Genomic DNA, 18,639 nt, shown 5'->3' on the forward strand with positions numbered 1-18,639 from the left:
TAATACTGTATAGATTAAAAGGAATTTCTTGTGCCCTGAAGGAGGAAAGCAGTAAATGTCACAGCTTTTGCAATCGTTGACATTCGGGTGCCCGAATGGCCCTAAGGTAGTCAAGGTTTCAATACTCACCTGTAACCATCAATCTCATCCACGCAGGTAGCTCCATTTTGACACCAATGTAGAACACAATCATTGACATTTATACTACAGTTCGGACCAGACCAACCAGGCGCACAGACACAGGTGTAGCTACTGGCATTATTCAGCACACAGCGTCCTCCGTTTGCACATGGCTGTTGAAAGAGGAGAGATCAGTGAGACACACGTCATAATGCTGCTTCATGTGCAAAAGTGAAATTACTTCATCTTGTATGGTAACATCTTATATTGGCATGAGGGCATTCTGCTCTAAAATACAAGCATTACTTTACAATATAACCTCCAAACCATCCCTTGTTCCTGACTGCCTGAAAATGAGCATCATTACAGCCACATGACACACTCATGAATACTGATTCATGTGTCATACCAGATTCACTCAGTATTCCACATACAATAGCATCAACATGTCTTACGAGACAAGATCAATTGTCATTGAGGAGCAAAGCTCCCAAGAGTTCTCTGCAACAAAATGCAAAATGATAAGCCTGCCTAACCAGTACTTGTGTACTGTACATATGTAGCTACTGTTAGTAATATATATATATATATATTTACTTCTGTCTATCTCTGATAAAATAAATTAAAAAAAACTAAAGACTGCCAATTTCATTGTGGGGGAGCAAACTTAAAAAATCAGCAGGGGATCTATATATATATATATATATATATATATATATATATATAGCGGAGGCGAAACAAAGGTACAAAGGAAATGCTGGCTTGTGGAAAGGTGTATCATGTAGACATCGTGGCATTTCTGTAAAGGGGCCAACACAGGCCTTGCTCCACAGTGAGTGATCATCTCCATCTGTCATCTAAAGCAGTTTTTTGCTCAGCTTCACTTGTTTTTCTTTTGTTTTTCTATATTTCATTTTATTTTTAAAAGCAGAAGGCCGATTTATCCACACATAAAGAACCAGGCACATTCAAAAAAATACAGACATTGCAAATCTTAAGCAGCACTCATCCGCTTCAGGTGGCAGAGGCTTTTCAGTGCGCTGTCCCATTCATGCATGCCAAAGTCGAAAAAAAACAACAACCTGATAAACAATTCCAGCTTTGTCTTCTTCCACCATGACTGTTTCAACCACATTCAAAGTAATAAATAAAGGAAACATTAAAATGTGCTTTATCATTTAAATATGCAGCATCCTGAGAATACTGCATACTTCAGCAGTTTCTGTATGACGAGACAGCTAAAGGTCAGAATCTGTTTCTTGATTACATTTGTGTACTGCTTCTTTAGGCACGTTTCACGCAGAAAAATTTCGAAAGTCACAAGGGCACGAGCAGTGACTTCCCTTATTAGTCAAGAATTTACTGCAACTTTCTTCCCTGGTAAAACCAGAAAACTGAACAATTTCCAAACCAGCCAATTGTTGTGTTTATGGATTACCACATTTGCTGTGGGACTTAGAGTATGCTTATGTACATCCCTGAGTAACAACAAAGGATTATCCCACATTTTATGAATAAGATACAGAATTAATATTGTATGCTCTATGTTCTCACATAAGTTCTCAAAGCCAGAGTTTACTTAATTGTGACACTTCAGAGAAAAGTGGTGATTTGTGTTCTATTTCTATTCAATTATGTTTTGATTAAGTTTGAAATACATCCATTATGTACCATCAGGTGAGTCATATGAGTTCTGTATTCTTATACAACAAAACAAGGAGTGTGTGAACTCCTCTGACTAAAGAAGGTGAGAAAATTACCTCATTAATTTTCTTGCTATCCTCCTGTGCTATTGTAATAACATTGTAGAGACTACATTAGCTTGAAGAGAAATAAACAGAGGATTGTGAGCTCTTTAAACATGTATGAGCCTAAAGAGGACTAGTTAACGTGTGGATACAAAATAGCAGATGAGGACAAATAGTCCATTAAGATGCTTTCACCCACTTGAAAATATTCAGGGCAGGGGATGCGGCAGGTGTATTCAAGACCACGTGGGAGATCCAAACACTGAGTCCTTGGTGGACACGTGTTGTTGGGCAGAGCACAAGCATCTGTGTCGACTTCGCAGTTCTTTCCCAGAAAACCTGCAGGAAAAACGATTTCATAGTTAATGTAACTGATGCAACATTGAACCAGCAGAAAGTAGATCTGTGATCAGTGCCGCAATCCCATCTCTAATTTATGTCTCTGTACCAGGCCAGCAGCTCTATATATTTAATAAACAAGGCCAAAATTGGGCCAATTGTGGGTCGTCTGGAGGACTGGCCCCGTTTTGAAGCGTAGTCAATGTGCCACAGTGCCTCCCTGAATTTCTATTTAACTTGAGCCTCAGTTTAACTTTTATCAGTAGTTTGAACAGGCAATCTTCGGATGTGTGCTGCTTCCTATTTTTTTTTCTTTACCTTTAATCCCTTCTTTCCTCACTCCTTTGTTGTTAATACTCAACTGACACAATTATCAGAGTCTGTGGTCGACATCATGTTGCATCCCTTAAGGAAAACCCTTATAAATAGTTTAGGACAGAATGTTGCACACGTTGTTCTCAGACATGATACGTTTGGCATCACCTGTAGGGCATTAACCATGAAACAACTCAAATTAATTCTGTAAGCTTTAGGAGAGCTTCCACTGCATTAGACTGGCTTTATACATGTCTTGTTGTTCAGGCCATGCGTCATTGATTTGGTACAATATAATATATTCAGTGGCAGGCAGGGCTTATGAAAAAAAAGGAGCAGGCCAACAACTTATCATTCAACACATGCCTTAAGACTTTGGTCTTAAGACTTTGGTCTTAGGACATGTGGTCCAAAACTCAGCAGACTATTTCTGACGTTGTAGAAACCACTTCACCATGAGAAGATGCAGTAGATGAGGCATATGAGCGGAAGAGGCTTACGTTTACTGAGATAACAGATGAGATTTAGTAGCAAGGCTGGAAAGCCAGCATACGCCCTGTGGAATTTCGTTACCATGGATCTGCGTCCACATCTAGTACCAGTTTACTCAGGGAGTTAGGGATTCATGATTGGGGATTACGGCAGGCTGCAAAGGCAGCTTCAGAGGAGGCTGAAAAGAGCAGGCACTGGCCCTGGCTAAAAAGAAAAGGCACCAGCTTGTGTGCAAAGGACAGGTCTCTATCTTGTGTTTAAGATGGGAGATATAGCAAATAACGGTGTCAAGTCAGTGGTAAAACAACACTCTCTAGACTTTAAGAGCTTTTTAGCATAGGTCCACAATGTGCCGTTTTATGCTGACTGTGGTTTTAATAGTGACAGCATAAATCCACTCATGTATGTTCCTAAATGGACAGACAGGCCGGGGCAGGAGGGTACAGTCCTGATCCATGCTCAGAGCAGGTGTACCGGGGGCGGCACACGATAACCGTTGAGCCTTCTGGGGTGTCGTGGGTCTAATTCAACTTGACATCTGTGATGGGAGGTTCCTTTTTGATAACCTCAGTGACATAGCCATCAGCCCACCCCCTCATTGCTCTAACAGCACAGCCAGATTTCCACAATGACGCTCAACCAAAAACGCACAAGGGACAGTTGCATCAGATCTGCTGTCTCAGGAAATGAGATAAAGGAAGAAAAGATAAGACACTTTTGCTATAGAGATGGTCATCCTTGAAAGTTTTTTGCTTAGACTGGTTGAATACAACGATTTGCATTTAGTTTAGTTTTATTATGAGTAGAATCAGCATTTAAATCATCAACCCACAGAATGTAAAGCCCTCCACTCGGAAAATTCCTATTTGTTACTAAAGTTTCTTTGTTATTATTGCATTATCAATTGTTTTTTTCTGAAAGACCTGGGTTTGAACTGCTGGTCTTCTGTGAGTCTGCAAGTTTTCCTCGTGTCTGCAAGGATTTCCTGCAGTTTCCTCCCCGAGTTCAAAGACATGCTAGTTAAGTGAACTGGAAACTCTAAATTCCCTGTAGGTATGACTTTGTTTTTCTGTCAGTGTGTAAGCAATGAGACAGACTGGCAACCTGTCCAGGGTGTGCCCTACGTCTCACCCGATGCATGCTGGGGGAGCATCCTGCCTCCCACAACCCACCGAACAAAGTTATACAGGAAACGCTATGGATGAATGGACGTATAGTATGGATGGATGACTCACAGTCCTTTAAAACTATAGAGTTGCACCTATGGGCTGACCCATTTCATCAGTTGATGAAAATAAAATTCCACCTCTGAATGTCACCTTAAATACTGACTAATGTGCCTTGCTCTCAGGAGCTGATGAGGCAAAGGGACTCCGTGACCCATGTGTCATTAACACTGGTATCGTCCTTTAATGTTTAATTGGACAAGAGTGAACAAACATAATGTTTCATTACCATCAATGTTCTATTTCCCTAAAGAGACAAATAATTTGCTGAGAACAACTGCTAAAAATAACAGTGTCAAATTCTTGAGAGAAAAACTTCATATGGCCTCTAAGATGCTCTGCCCTCAGTGTCTTTGGTCTGTATGTGCTGTGTAACGTTCCGGTAAAGTGGGCAAGAGCAATTCCCAGGCAGGCACACTAAATGCTCAGTGCCAACAACAGAGACCTCCTGCGAGTGGTCCAGCAGTTTACGTTCAGCGAATGTAAATTTAGACTCAGCCGGCAAGGCACAATAAGCAATTACAGGAAAATTATATTAATGGGAGTTTCATAATATAATATTTGCACAATTTAGTTGCATTATTGAGTTCTGGCAATGGGCTCCTGATTACTCTGAGCTGTCAATCACAGGCCAAGACCGTAAAACGATACTGTGAATAATGTGAGTATGTTGCCTGTGCTGCACAGTGTGCAATGTTTTGATCAGTAGAATGCTGAGAGGTAGGCTTTTTTATCATAGCTTTTTTCATCATGACATAGCTTCATAATTAAAGTCATTGCATTGCTTTCCTTAAACGTGTCAGAAAGTATGAAAAACATTTATTCTGATTAAGAATTAAAAAAAGAATTCTAGTTAACAGAGTATTGGTAAAATCTCTGATTCATGTTATGACTTCAATCACTCTGACTTCTCTAGCCTGATGTCCACAGGCAGGATGTGTCACAGTGTAGAGAACCCTGCTGGCAAAGGGCAACCACCTTTGGCCATCAGTGCAGCATGAGGGGCCGCAGGGCCTGGGGATATTAGGCCATATTAACCGCATTGAAGTTAAAAAAACACAACACTGTGATATCACTTAGACATTATCATAAAGCTCGAGTTATGGATGAAAACCAGCATACCTGTAGGACATTGGCATTCGTAGCGTCCCAGCAAATCAGAGCATGTGGCGTTGTGCCGACAGGGGCTGGAGTCGCACTCGTTGATCTCAGTCTCACATTTCGTGCCTGTGATGGAAGTTTAGAAAAAAAAAACATATGCTGCAATTAGCTGCATCTAAAGTGCATCCCTCTCATACAGAGGACCTGAACAGATACGATATTACCCATGCATTGCATTGACATTGAGGTACAGCTACTTCCTTTAAGAATCACATGCAAATTATGCATGTCAAACACATTATGTAGCTTAGCTTAGCACAGCATAGCATATGAAAACAGAGGGAGAAAGTGAGTCCAGCTTTGACTTCTCAAAGGTAGAAATAACTTTGGCAACCTACAGTATTCTCCAACTTGCTTGTTTGTAGGGTTAACGAATAGGTAAAGGGAAAAAACTAAACATGTAAGTGTAGAAATCTGGCAATGTTTATCCATTTTCCTGTGCTAGTCTTTATGCTAAGCTGAGCTAACTGGCTGCTAGCCTTTGCAGTATGAGCATGGTTTCTGTTGTCTCTAAATTATCTCACCAAAAAAATAAATAGGTTTGAACAAACTGTTTGAACCTCTTCTCCTCTGAAACAATAATTACCACAGAAGTCGTTGACAACAATAGTGAAGCCCTGGGAAATCAAACTGTGATCTAATGGTTGGACTGGTTGGACTCACTTTCTTGTTAAGAAAATGGACACTTAATAATGAGCTTTGTCCTGTCTGAAGGGAGCAAATGAGGTGGGGGATGCTTGATAGGAGATTGGTGTTATGCTCAGCTGCCTCAGCAGCTGCTTACCACTGTGGTTGGGGGTGGGTGTCTTCCAGCACAGGTTATTAATTTAAAATGTCCTATCATCAATAACAGAGCGGCAATGACATGTAGTGAAAGTCCCTTCTTGACAGCAGCAACCTCATGCTACAGCACAAACACTATGATTGATATCATCTGCTCGCTATCTGCTACAGGTCATTATATACAAAATATGCTGCGCCGTGCAGTGGCAAATTACATAAATTTGTCCCGCAAAAATCTTAGAAACACCTACAGTCATTTGTGACTGTGAATAAAATCAATGATGTAGTGCTATGGCCTCTTTTAATGAAATTCAATTCATATGAAATGTGGTGCTTTGTAAATCTGAAAAGTCAACAAATATTCAAAGATAAAAAATCATCCTGAAGGTCGAAAATGACTCGAAATCTTTTTTTTTTTTTAATGTTAATTGTTTTGGTAAAACACTTCTGGCTCCTGTGCACAGTCATTAGGCTATTTATCTTTGGGTCCTTTAAGGTCAGAGAACTCTTATTTTCTGGATAAAGGTTTAAATGCTAAAACCTTGTTTATTTAAAGTGAAGAATTACAGATGATTTTTAAAATCTGTCCTTAGTGCACTGGATCCTCAGTACAGTAGATGCTAGATGTCTTACTGCAAAGCATTAAAATGGATGTCTAACCCCGCGCTTTTTATTATTATGCACACAATTAAACAAGAATGAGGAAGTGTGAACGAGGCCAGTAAAATATATGCCAAGAGTTTGTTGTTCTGTGAGAAATAAAGGCTTCCAAAATGAAACCTGAATGCTGGGGCTGGGGTAATGTATCCTGAGTTATGATCTGTGATAGAGTACTGTGGGCTTTCTGGGCAGAGCTTGGAATTAAATTGGCCTTTCTATGCTGCATTGCCTGAAATTCCAAAGTGAAAATCCCAAGATGCCAGAAAATGATGAATTCTATCAGTCACTAAGACCTGCCATGGTGTAAGAGACAATTTTCCATTACTGAAGTGGCAACAGATTTAAGCTTTGAACAGAGGGAAAAAATCTTGTTCATGTAGTGCTATGTAAGGGCTTATCTGACTGACAGGTGAGTGTGTCAGGACTTAAGGCTAGATGGGGAAATATGCTATAGGCCAAAAACTGAGAGCACTGGGGAAGGTAAAAAAAAAAAAAATCATATTCACTGGTTGTTTAAGCAATAGAACAAGCGGAGAACAATTCTGTGCTTTACTATACTAACCCTTGTACAATGTAAACAATGTTGACTGAGCATCACAACGAACTCCAAAACTGTCAATTTCTTGTTAAATAATGTTAACTGAGATGTTGTGCATACTGAGTTTAAAGCAGAAGTAAGTGATATATTTGTGTTAATATAAGTCTTAAATAGTTATATCTTCCGACAGCAATCACTTACATAGAGTGTTTGGACCGAAACACGGGTCTCCCAGTCCCTCTGCTCTGCTCTGAGCCGAGGAGAAAACATTTATCGTATCCTACAGTTTTTATCCAATGAGGAGAGAGAACGGCATGCAGGGCTGTGTGTGCAGCCAAGGGATGCCGTGAATGTGGTGACGTAGGGACGAGGACTGTTATGGTGCGTTCAAGGAAACTCGTAACTCGTGTTTTTCCGACCTGTGAAGTCATACCAGTTCGATCTGGTACGAGTTCACCGGTCGGAAGTTACGAGTGGCCGTTATAGTGACTTTCACAGGTAAAACAGGTCGGAAAAACACGAGTGGGTTGCCTGGAACGCTACAAAATCGTAAGTTGTAACTTGAAGCTGTAATTTACGGTTTCAAAAGCCTGCCTGGAACGCAGCATTAGCCAAAACGACCGGATCGCTTACTTCTGCTTTAATAAATCATTTGCTTCTGAAAAAACAGTGTAATTTGTTTTAAATGCATGATGTCAAGAAAAAAATCCTCTTGAATCTTTGTATTACTTACTAAGATAAAGCAATGTTTCAAACATCATCTTCAATAGGAGAGTAGAGTGACTCAGAATGAGTTAAACAATGTGTCTCTCCTACAGCACCTCTGCTAGACAGAAAATCACAGTAGCATTTCGCTTATTTGAAGGCAGAGTCCAGACTGCAAGTATATCTAGCTCCTCAGGCTCTGAGCATCAGCACATCCAATTGAAATGAAATAATGGATACTACATTAAAGTGCCAAGTCTCTGCTTTAATTTGAGTAGGTTTAACGTGACTATGGAAGGAGCTGTGTGCAAGATATAACCTCTCTAAGAGAGAAGTGCCCAAACTGCAAGGGTTCAAAATAATTGGACACTTGGCCACTTAATGTTTCTGGGGCAGCTACGTGTCGTTTCAAAGTCAGTTCATGCACAAAGGAGCTCATAGAGTTGACTGAGAGATGAGAGTTGCCCTTTAGATTGAGGTGGAGTTCCCTGCCAATATGAAGCATAAAGAGGTGACCATGCAAGTCAAGAAAATAATAATAGAGGCTCAAAAAAGCAACAGTCTATCAGTGACATTTCAAAGCTGGTGTGCCAAAGTCAGCAGATGGGTATATTGTAAAAGAAAGGCAGGTTTGCACAAGAGAACTACAAAATGTCAAATGAGCTGGTTGGCCACTGAGAACTAGGCTTTTAGGAAAAATGGAAAAACATGTGCATGTTGAAGAAAAACACCTTAACCACCCAGCAAGCTAAACCTGCTCTTCACGATGTGGGTGTACATGTTTCCCTGTCAACAAGAGGATTTATTGCAATATACAAAGTTTCTGTAGCCAACATGGCCGGGAAGCAATTTGCAAAAAGAAAAAAAAAAACATATGAAAAGAAACTGGTGAATTTGTGGGGAAAAAAGTTCTTTGGACTGATGAAACAAAAATCAACCTCAATCAAAATGATGGAACTGGGAAAGTGTGGAGGAGAAAAAAAAAACGAACAGCTCATGAACCAAAGCCACCGCTTCATCTTTCAAACACTCTGCTGGTTCTGTTATGGCTTGGGCTGTATGGCTGCCAATGGAACTGGCACACTGGCATTTATTGATGATTTCACTGCTGATGGAAGCAGCAGGATGAATGCAGAGGTATACAGAAGCATTCTGCGCTCAGATTGAGCCAAACGCCTCTAAACTCATTGGACGACATTTCATCATTCAGCGGGACGGCAGTCCTAAACATACGGCCAGAGCAACCGCAGAGCTTTTTTCTCAGGGAGACGAGGTGAGTGTCCTCGACTGGCCGAGGCACATCACCTGATCTCAGGCCAGTCGAGCTGCAATCCGCTTACTGAAGGCCAGACGAAAGGCAGAGGGAGACCCCAGAACAAGCCAGAGCTGAGGGTGGCTGCAGAGAAGACCTGGGGGAGCGTCTCCACTGACTTTAATTATCTTCTGATGTCTATGGGTCAAAGATTTTCATCTGGAAAGTATTTTCAATAAATATTTAATATAATGATTTCATATAACTTCATGTGTACCTGTCAAATTACTTTTAAACTTCTAAACTTTGGAAACCATCTGCTTAAGAAGTGATATATGCCCCATGGTTCTTTCTCTATTGATTTTAACCAACTAGAAAGACTCTGCCCTTTAATGTAATATCCAACACTTTATTTCAAAATAAATGTGCTGAATCACAGAAGTTGATGAATAAAAAAATGTCCAACAGTCCAAATTCCATATTCTGACCTCCGAGTACTGATGTGAACTCTAAATATTTATTGTGCTCAAAGGATTAACCTGTCATTACTAAAATATTACTGTAAACATGGTTTTAATTCTGCACTCCAGCTTGGTAGGTCATGAAACCATGAAACACTTGTGAAAACTCTATGAATTTGTTCAGTGTTTTTCAAGCTCAGTTAATGAAAAAGGTCACTTTTTTTTTTCAATCTCATATTCCATAACAACCTCTTTTGTTTTTGTGTCTCTTGTTCACTTGTTCCCTTTTTTAGAACAGTTGTCATTGATAGCTTTACAAGTTTTGGCCATGTTCTGAGCTGGCAGCTAATTAGGGAGCAGTTTGCCAGAGTATTTGGATTAAATACAATCAGTGGCAGGCCTTAGAAATGTCAAGCAGGCAAAGCTACTAGTAAATAAGCTTCAAGGTTAAAAGAATTACTTCATCAAGAGAACTGGCCTTTGCTTAAAATCTGTCGCTGGCTTGTGATTTATACATCACAACCAACCACAGATTGGGGTTTGAAATAGTCATTGTTGATGCTTGTTTTGGTGTTTGCCTCTTTGGATTCAGGCAGACGGAGACAAATCTCTCCCCTCTGCATCACACAGACGCGTTCTCGAAGTTTGATATGCAGTAAATCCAAAAGAATTACTGCTCTAATACTACTACTAATAACACAGGCATTGATCGCTGCAGGGAGTTTGTGTTCCTCCTTGTCCACCTCCTCGGGGTGGTCAGAGGTCAGAGGTCACTTATGGAACAGAGGCTGTTATTCAGTCTTTGGAGATATTAATCAAAGTGAATACTTCCAGACATGGCACTTTGAACTGAAATCTGACGATTACAGATTGCCCTCCCCTCTGACTATGGCTCCCTGCTGACCCATGTACAATATTAGAGGTCACAGATAAACCCTAATATGACAAACAGTGTTTGAGAGCAGTCAGCAGCTACGTATGTGGACATTAGCAAACACCAAAACACCAAAAGAGGACTTTAAGTGTTTCTGCAGATGCAAGGCTGGCTATTTCATGCTAACTCAGATACAACGCATCTAATGGAAATGGTTTATGTTTAACATTGTACATGGTCCTTTGCAAATGGGAAAAAAAGATTTGTTGTCTTGGGAAACAGTGGACTGGATGGTAATGTTGATAATCTCACACTGAAAAAGACTTTGGTCGAAACGTCTGTGCTTGCCTGTCCTGTAATAAAGATTTGTCAAAGGGATCATGAGTGTGCTGGCTTTCCTCCCCTTTTCTGTTTGTGCTGTAGCCATACACCTCCTAAAGTTTTATCCTTTTTTTTGATGAGTGCTCGCTTCTCCCTCTTTTTTCAATGTTGATAATCTCAACATCAAATATGACATTTTGTGTATACATATTGGAGTGTCTCTGTACACCCGACAGGTCCAGCCAGGTGCCCAGGGAGGAGTGAACCAAGAGGAGAGGCCTCTGGAACTTCAGCACCCGGGACAGCGACCGAGAGCCTTGGGCCAGCTCAGTCAGGGCAGGCACAGTGAGTATGCGCCGATCAGTGTGCTGCACCAACACCAATGGTTTTCACCTGTGGCTACAAGGAACCTCTCCTCAGAGCAGCTCGCTTTTGCCCGGTGAGTATGGACACTCCGCTTCTAGAAGGAAAAACCCCCATTAAAGAATCATATTTTTCCATGCCACTCTGGGTCAGACAGTCGAGCACATGGAGGAGCTTTTTTCTAATGTTAGTGGAACAACTGCAGCTGCGACACAAGTAAATACCAGTCTGCTAGTTGCTCAGCCTCTCTTGAATGTTGGTAAAGATCAAAGACAGGTTTAATGCAGCCTTAACGTTTTTTAGCTGTCAGTCTACAGTATTATGTCAGTTTACTCCGTGGTTAATGGTGGATTAAACCGATCACATCCCACTCAGTAAACTGATAATGCGTCAGATTAAGATTTTGACTCATGTAAGATGTGAGCATTAGGTTTTTTTTTTTTTTATAATACCAAGGTGGCAGCATGGAATGCATTTCCGCTGTCCAGTTTTTAAACGACTCAAATTTGACAGCTAGCCAGGAAACAGTATTTTCTCTGAGCATGAGTGTATTTGTTCTAGCATAATCTAAATTATGCACTACATGAGTTTCTCATGACTTGTCTCTTGATTTTAAGCCATTTTTATGCCATCTGCCTTAAAACACCAACAAAGGGCAAAATAGAGACATCTATAATTCACAGAAAGCTCTCAGCAGGAGTGCTTTCTGTGTCAAATGTCCTACATGCAAACAGGATACTGTCTTGAAGGAGTGGAATATTCTGAAAATTACAGCTTTCACTCTCTGTGTTGCATGTGTGCTTCACGCGCTTAAGTGGCATTAAGCATACATCGCATTTACATGTTGTTTACGTAATGACAACATCTGTAAATGTCATAACAGAGATCAAACCTCTGCCAATAGCACGTAACTGTCAGGCTATGCCAGCTCCACATCAGATTTTCCCCAAACATTAATCAGTCATCCCTTGCCCCACAACCAACCTTCCCACAAGGGTTTGTACACATCGATCCATATTTTGAGATATCCTGCCAACAGACAGATGGACAGACAGATGGAAAGAGAGCAAAAACACACAATATAGTGAAGTTATCTCTCACCTGTGAAGCCGGGGAGGCATTTGCAGGTGTACTGAGGGGGAAACGATGGCTGACTTGTTGTGATGCATGTGGCTCCGTTCAAACAGCTGTTTGGTTTTATCAAGCAGGCATTGCCCACATATTGACAAAACTCTCCAATCCATCCTGGAGTACAAACACACTGCGGGAAAACAGAAGGATATTCAAGTGATCAGCAGCAAATTAATCAGCCGATACCACCTAAATAATATCAGACAGAGGACTATCTATCAGAGTCAGTAGATGTTTTTTATTGTTTTTGCTGTAACTCAGCAGCAAATGAAATGACTATATGGGTTAAATTATGGACTTCCACTCCATTTTTTTCCCAATGTGTGAATCTGATCCATTTTACCCTTGTTGCCATGAATACAGATGACACCAATTTGCACAGTTCGTCTGATCTGGCAATAAAAGACCTCAAATAAAAGGGTCAGTTCACCAAAACTACAAAATAAAAGCTTTACTCTGCTAAATGATATCTCTCATCATAGATAGGTTTAATTTGATTTTCTCAGGTTGTATGATATTGTCCTCTGAGATATGAGTCACTACCTCAATATTATGAAGATAAAGGGAATTTGTGATGGTCACAGAAAAAGAAAGAAAGAAAAGACTTAAAGTAAACTCAACAGCACATTTAATTTCCATCGAGGGTTGTTAAGTATATTATGTAAATCTCAGGCATCATTTCTTTTGAAAAAGGTGGGTTAAAGGGAAATGGACTACACTGAATGACCAAGAAATATTTCTAAGTTGAGAACATCAGAAATAAAAGTGGTGAAGTGGATATTGTGAAACAAAATGAAACCAGACCTTTCTGCCTGGTTGGATGTTGTGCCATTATTGGTACTGAGAAAATCATTAGCTCTAATGTAGGTGAACCAACCCTTTTCAATTAGAAATCAGCACTAAACCAAATATCTTTGTTTTGTTTTGTTTTGTTTTACTCATTTTAAAATCCGATGTGTTGGAGGTGGCTAAAGCGTGTAAAGTAAGTGTGTTCTGAATGACTGGTCTGTATATCTACAAATAAAATCAACTTCTTAATGTGTCCTCTAGTTTCATTCTTGTTGTATGAGTGTTAGGAGCTTCTTTACAACAGGAGTAATAAAACTAGCAGTCTGCTCTTAATACACTAACTCAATGGTTTTTCATGCTCAAAGGAAAAATCACATAAAAAATATAAATGAAAAACACGAAAAGAAAGAAAAGGCCCATTTGAAGTGAGCAACACTTTCTGATTATGTCTGACCCCGGCTGGAGGCGCATCAACATGAGGCATCTTAGAGTGGGTTTTAGATTAAGAACACTCTCACTGGTCTAATGGAACAAGACTGATAGAGAATAATTAGGAGCTATGGGGCATTACGGAGCAGTCTCAGGTGTTGTAAAATATACAGACATTTGAGGAGAGTAAGCAATAGAGAGGCAAATTAGACCAGAACCTGCCTGTCTGGGCAAAGCATCCACATACTCACAATGATTAATGGGTTAGAATTGAATTACTGCTGTCTGTAGACATGTTGTACCTCTCACGTTTTGTATTTTTTGAATTCCAATTAATGATAGGTTTTCGTAAGCATACATTGTTGAAGACCAAAGATGGAGGGACCTTTCATGTTGCGACATGCAGTATATTTATGTAAAAAAAAAAAGAATTCAATAGACCATACATGCACAGCCTAACGTTTAGATTTTCGAATCGTTCAAAGACAAATGGGAGTTATGTCAGTGGCTGCCAGTCTGAAACATTTGACAGTAAAATCATCATCATTAACAGAGATAACTGAAATTCCATCTTTAAGAAAATGCCTTTAAAGATATGTTTACATGGAAGATACACACATAATACACACTGATATGCTCAGAACATCCAACATATGAAGAGAAGAAGCTTGCTGGTATTTATCGTACATTACAGCCATACGAACAAATTGGATAATTCTTGCACTGCATTCAATCATGTGCAGCGTGGGATGACTCTCATTATGACATTTTTATCTTGAAGTCAGGGCTCTATCAGCGCTGTGTATGAATGTGTTCACCCTCTGTTCATACTGTAACCCCCATTAAGGTGCAACGCAAGTCATATTTTGTGGGCTTGAGAGTATTTCATTAAGACTGAAACATTGAATTACTTACCTGATATCCGCCAATTACACTCAGGCACAATCCCTCATTTAGGCAGTTGATATTGAGCAGCCTGCAGTAGTCAATTATTTCTTCACAGTTCTTCCCAGAATACCCTCTCAGACATCTGTTGGGAGGAGGTCAGTGTCATCAGAATCAATTCATCCAGGGCCTTGAGCACTAACAAGCTTTTTTTTTTTTTTTTTTTTTTTTACAAGATACACAGGGTTATAATTTTGTTTTCTACATGACCTGTTTGTGATGCAGACCTGGGTGAGATAGTGTGTGCCAATTAGACTGTTGGTTTGTTAAATGGGTGGAATCAGGACAAATTAAATTTTATTATGAGCCACAGATTATACTTTCTTAAAACTATGAAAAAATACCCTTATTTTTTTACTGATTGAACTGTTCTTCATTTGCTCTCCTAGTAATTCTCATACTGTACACTGTTCGATTATGATTGTAAGAGCAAAAAAAAGAAAGAAAAACTACCTTGTTTTCCAGGTTTCAGGAAAGAATCTATAACATTCAGATACTGTGTGTCTATTAATAACTTAAAAGGCACATTGAGCTAAACGATGTAGACCTATCAACTGCAGTATAATAACTGTATTTAAAAGATATCAGACAGAGAGGATGTTGAAAAAGAAAGATGCTTGTAAACAACTTGTTCAACACCTATATTTCTAAAAATCAATTTCAAGGATAATGCTGATGCTATAAAACCAACACCAGCATATTAGTCCATGTCTCTCTTTTCAACCTCCATACCCTATTTGTGTCACTCAGCCCCAAGCTCATTAATTTCTAGTGAAGATATGAATTTTCATGGCTCACTAGGGTATAGTTGTTTTTTTTTAAAGGGAGTTAATTTCTTAAAACACCCGGGCACTGTAGTGATGAGAAAATTTTACTCAGACCAGGGTAAATATTGCATTTAGCTGATTCATTTTAGCTGTGAACTAATACACATTTGGTGTTTTAGTCAGAATTGAATAACAGTAACACACAGTGCCCATTTCTGCTGTACATGTAGCAAGTCACATGTTTTAACACTGTGACCATGATGTTTCTAATAGTTCAGGCTTACGATTCACAGATAATACTTGTGAGTGGGATCAGTTCATGGTCATTTTCTTGGGAATGGTTGACAATAAGAAATAATGAGGCTTGAGCTCTGCTGGGTAGTTTTGTATTAGTCCTCAAGCTCTTTTAAAGTAAAATTTAATAACATTAAAAGGTGGAATAAAAAAAACCCCCCAAAAACATCCAATTTATTCACTCAGAGTGGGACACGCATTCACAAGACAACCCAATCATCTAGAGAGGGGACTGTGAGTGTGGCCTCTATTAGATTCTTCTATGTGTTTCACCTGCAGACATAATCATTTCCCCTGGACACACAGGTGGCATTGTTGAGACATGGTGATGGGCTGCACAGGTTCTTCTGCCTCCTGCATGCTGGGACTACATTACCATCTGCACAGACACATTCAGAGGCCTGCAATACAGAGGCAAAACAATCCAGGTCACTTGTCAGCTTGGGAACAAGGGGTTAGATTATACATACAAAAGGCCCATCAGATAACTGCAGAAACATTATCAACAAAAGTACGAATAATCATGGAGATAAAATTGTGGCGATTTACTCATTATTTGTTACTGATATCTGCAATTACATAGTGAAATCTAAGTAGGCAAGTAAATAATGGGTTTTATATGCATTTAAATATGAGTTATAAATATTATAAGAGGCTAATAAATGCTAATGTTCTGTAATTCAACGTTAAAAGGATTTGAATTTCAAATTAAGCTTATGGAAAAAAAATATCTATGTCAAGCAGCAGCAATATCAGGCATTATTTAGATAAATGTCCCTTTTAGCCTGCCCTACTCTTGTGGTCTTAGGTGGGCTGTGAATATGTGTAGTGCACTTGGCAAACTGTAATGAACAAAATAAAGGTCAGAAAAAGACAATTAGGCCATTACTGCATTTTCTCTAGTGTATCCTCTAGAACATTAGGAACACAACTGCCTCTGCAAAATGTATGACCACAATAACATTTCCAGAGAAAGGTGAAAATTGCAGCAGGCATCCAATTACAAAAAGCTTTTGATGAGAGCCATTTCAAACTGGCACTTAAATATGCAGTGGGACATGCAATCAAAATGCTAGTGGAGGCAAATACTCTTTCCCTTAGCTCATCTTCAGGGGGAAATATTAATTGCGGCCGCAGCCTTCAGACTGAAGCCATTTGATCTTGTTTTAAGACACTATATTAATTTTCATGTGCCATTTCTTGTTTATGTCCCTCTGAGATAATACAAATAAGGGAAATTAAGTCCTCACACGCTCGCCTGCAGTGCAAATCTGCTCCTCTTGACATGCATATGACTTGCAATTGAAGTCAACTTTGGAATCACAGTTGAGGCCCCCGAATCCTCCTGGACAACGACAAACAGATCCACTGGCGGTTTCCTCGCATAGGCCGCCATTTCTGCAGGGATTTGGATGACAGGGGGCGCTCTTCTTCTCATGAAGTGGGCCTATAAAAAAACACATAGAATAAACAAAACTTCATGCACTCGCATCACTGAATCTTGCTCCAAACTACTAAAACACATAGAAACACTGAAATTGTGATTTAACCACGTTTCTGCATGAAAAGATATGAGTGACATGACATATAATCCATGGAGGTAGAGGTGATTGACGTGTTATATTAATAATTACACAGGAGAGAGACACATGCTGCGCCATCCCCTGCCATTAGGCATGTATACAATTTAAGCAAATATTATCGCAATTAATCTAAAGGCAACAGCGTCATCACTGCTGTCAGAACTTTATCTAACTGTCACCTTCAGATAACGTCACCTTAAACACCTGCACACCAAACCAATTAGAAGATAATTAGGGGTACCATGGTTTTCCCCAGCAGATTGAAGTAATATTTACATCAAGATACAGAAAAGGCTAACTAACTACCTCAATTATAGCTGCCCCTTTTAGTTCTTAATAATGTGCAAAAGGTATCTGCATAGTATATTTAACAGCTCTGTGTTTGTGCCTGTTACTCTTCACTGAGAATTAAGAGCCGTGCATGTGTCTTCAACAGCTGAGCAAAGAAATTATCAGGTTTGGTTCACCTAAATAATGCATGCTTAGGTGCACCCCTTGTGTTTTTAGTTAGTCCTTTAGGTGGACAATTTCCTCCACCTCAGGGTGTTGCGTTTTTGTGTTTAGTTTGCACTAATGCAGCACAGAAGGACTTGACGGTGTGCAGCTGCCAGTCTACACATAGCATCTAAATAAATGAGAATTCAGGTCAGCATCATCCCCATCAGCCCATTTGTCTGCTAAGTGATGGTACTGTTACACACAACGTGATGTGTGTTTCTCATGTGATCCTTGTGAGAAAAGTGTTTACTAAGGATTTCGGCTGTTATTTAACTGTCACGGTTCCAGCCAGTTGAAATGGGGACAGTCATATTTTCTATTTCTGAGGAGACATGTTCCTCCCTTTTTTGAAACTCCAGCTCAATACCTAACAATATACGTACAAGAGGCGAAATAGTCTATTCATGAATATATGTTGCCCTTTTAAAACGCACATATTTTTGGGAGGGTGTATCAGGCACTTCTATACTTGAAACCTCTGCACCAAGCACAGTAATAAAAGGAAAGTTATCACAAAGATATACAGAACAGAATGAATGATTTTCATGGAGGATTTTCCCCTAACTGTAAACTAAGCAGTCAGTGCTGTGGCCTGAATTATAGTGTAAGCATTTTCCAAAATAAAGTAAGTCTGAATTAAGCTGTAGCCCGGGTTTTCTAAATACTGCAGTGCCACAAGAATTTCACCAGCAGCAGATTAACCAGAGAGCGGATAATGCTGTAGTCACATTGTATGCAAAGGATAAAATTAGACTGAATTCACTGCAGGTTCAAGGTGAATAAAATTTGATGTTATTCCCATGTGAGGGTTTTCATTTTTGTGTTCTTCACAAGGTGCCTACACA

General features: G+C 39.7%; 1 protein-coding gene across 1 annotated transcript in view; it reads right to left on the reverse strand.

Moving 5' to 3' along the window:
* The window catches only part of eys (EGF-like photoreceptor maintenance factor), a 158,693-nt gene that overhangs the window by 121,953 nt on the left and 18,101 nt on the right, over nt 1-18,639 (reverse strand). The window contains exons 4-10 of the mRNA XM_085800277.1: nt 16,964-17,160; nt 15,987-16,114; nt 14,623-14,737; nt 12,460-12,619; nt 5,363-5,467; nt 2,068-2,207; nt 130-293 (exon numbers count right to left, since the gene is read on the reverse strand). Of these exons, the coding sequence (XP_085656403.1) occupies nt 130-293; nt 2,068-2,207; nt 5,363-5,467; nt 12,460-12,619; nt 14,623-14,737; nt 15,987-16,114; nt 16,964-17,160 (1,009 nt within the window). The remainder of the gene's footprint in view (nt 1-129; nt 294-2,067; nt 2,208-5,362; nt 5,468-12,459; nt 12,620-14,622; nt 14,738-15,986; nt 16,115-16,963; nt 17,161-18,639) is intronic.

This window comes from Trachurus japonicus, chromosome 15, assembly GCF_045865225.1.
Source record: "Trachurus japonicus isolate A0001 chromosome 15, Traja_1.0".
NCBI lineage: Eukaryota > Metazoa > Chordata > Actinopteri > Carangiformes > Carangidae > Trachurus > Trachurus japonicus.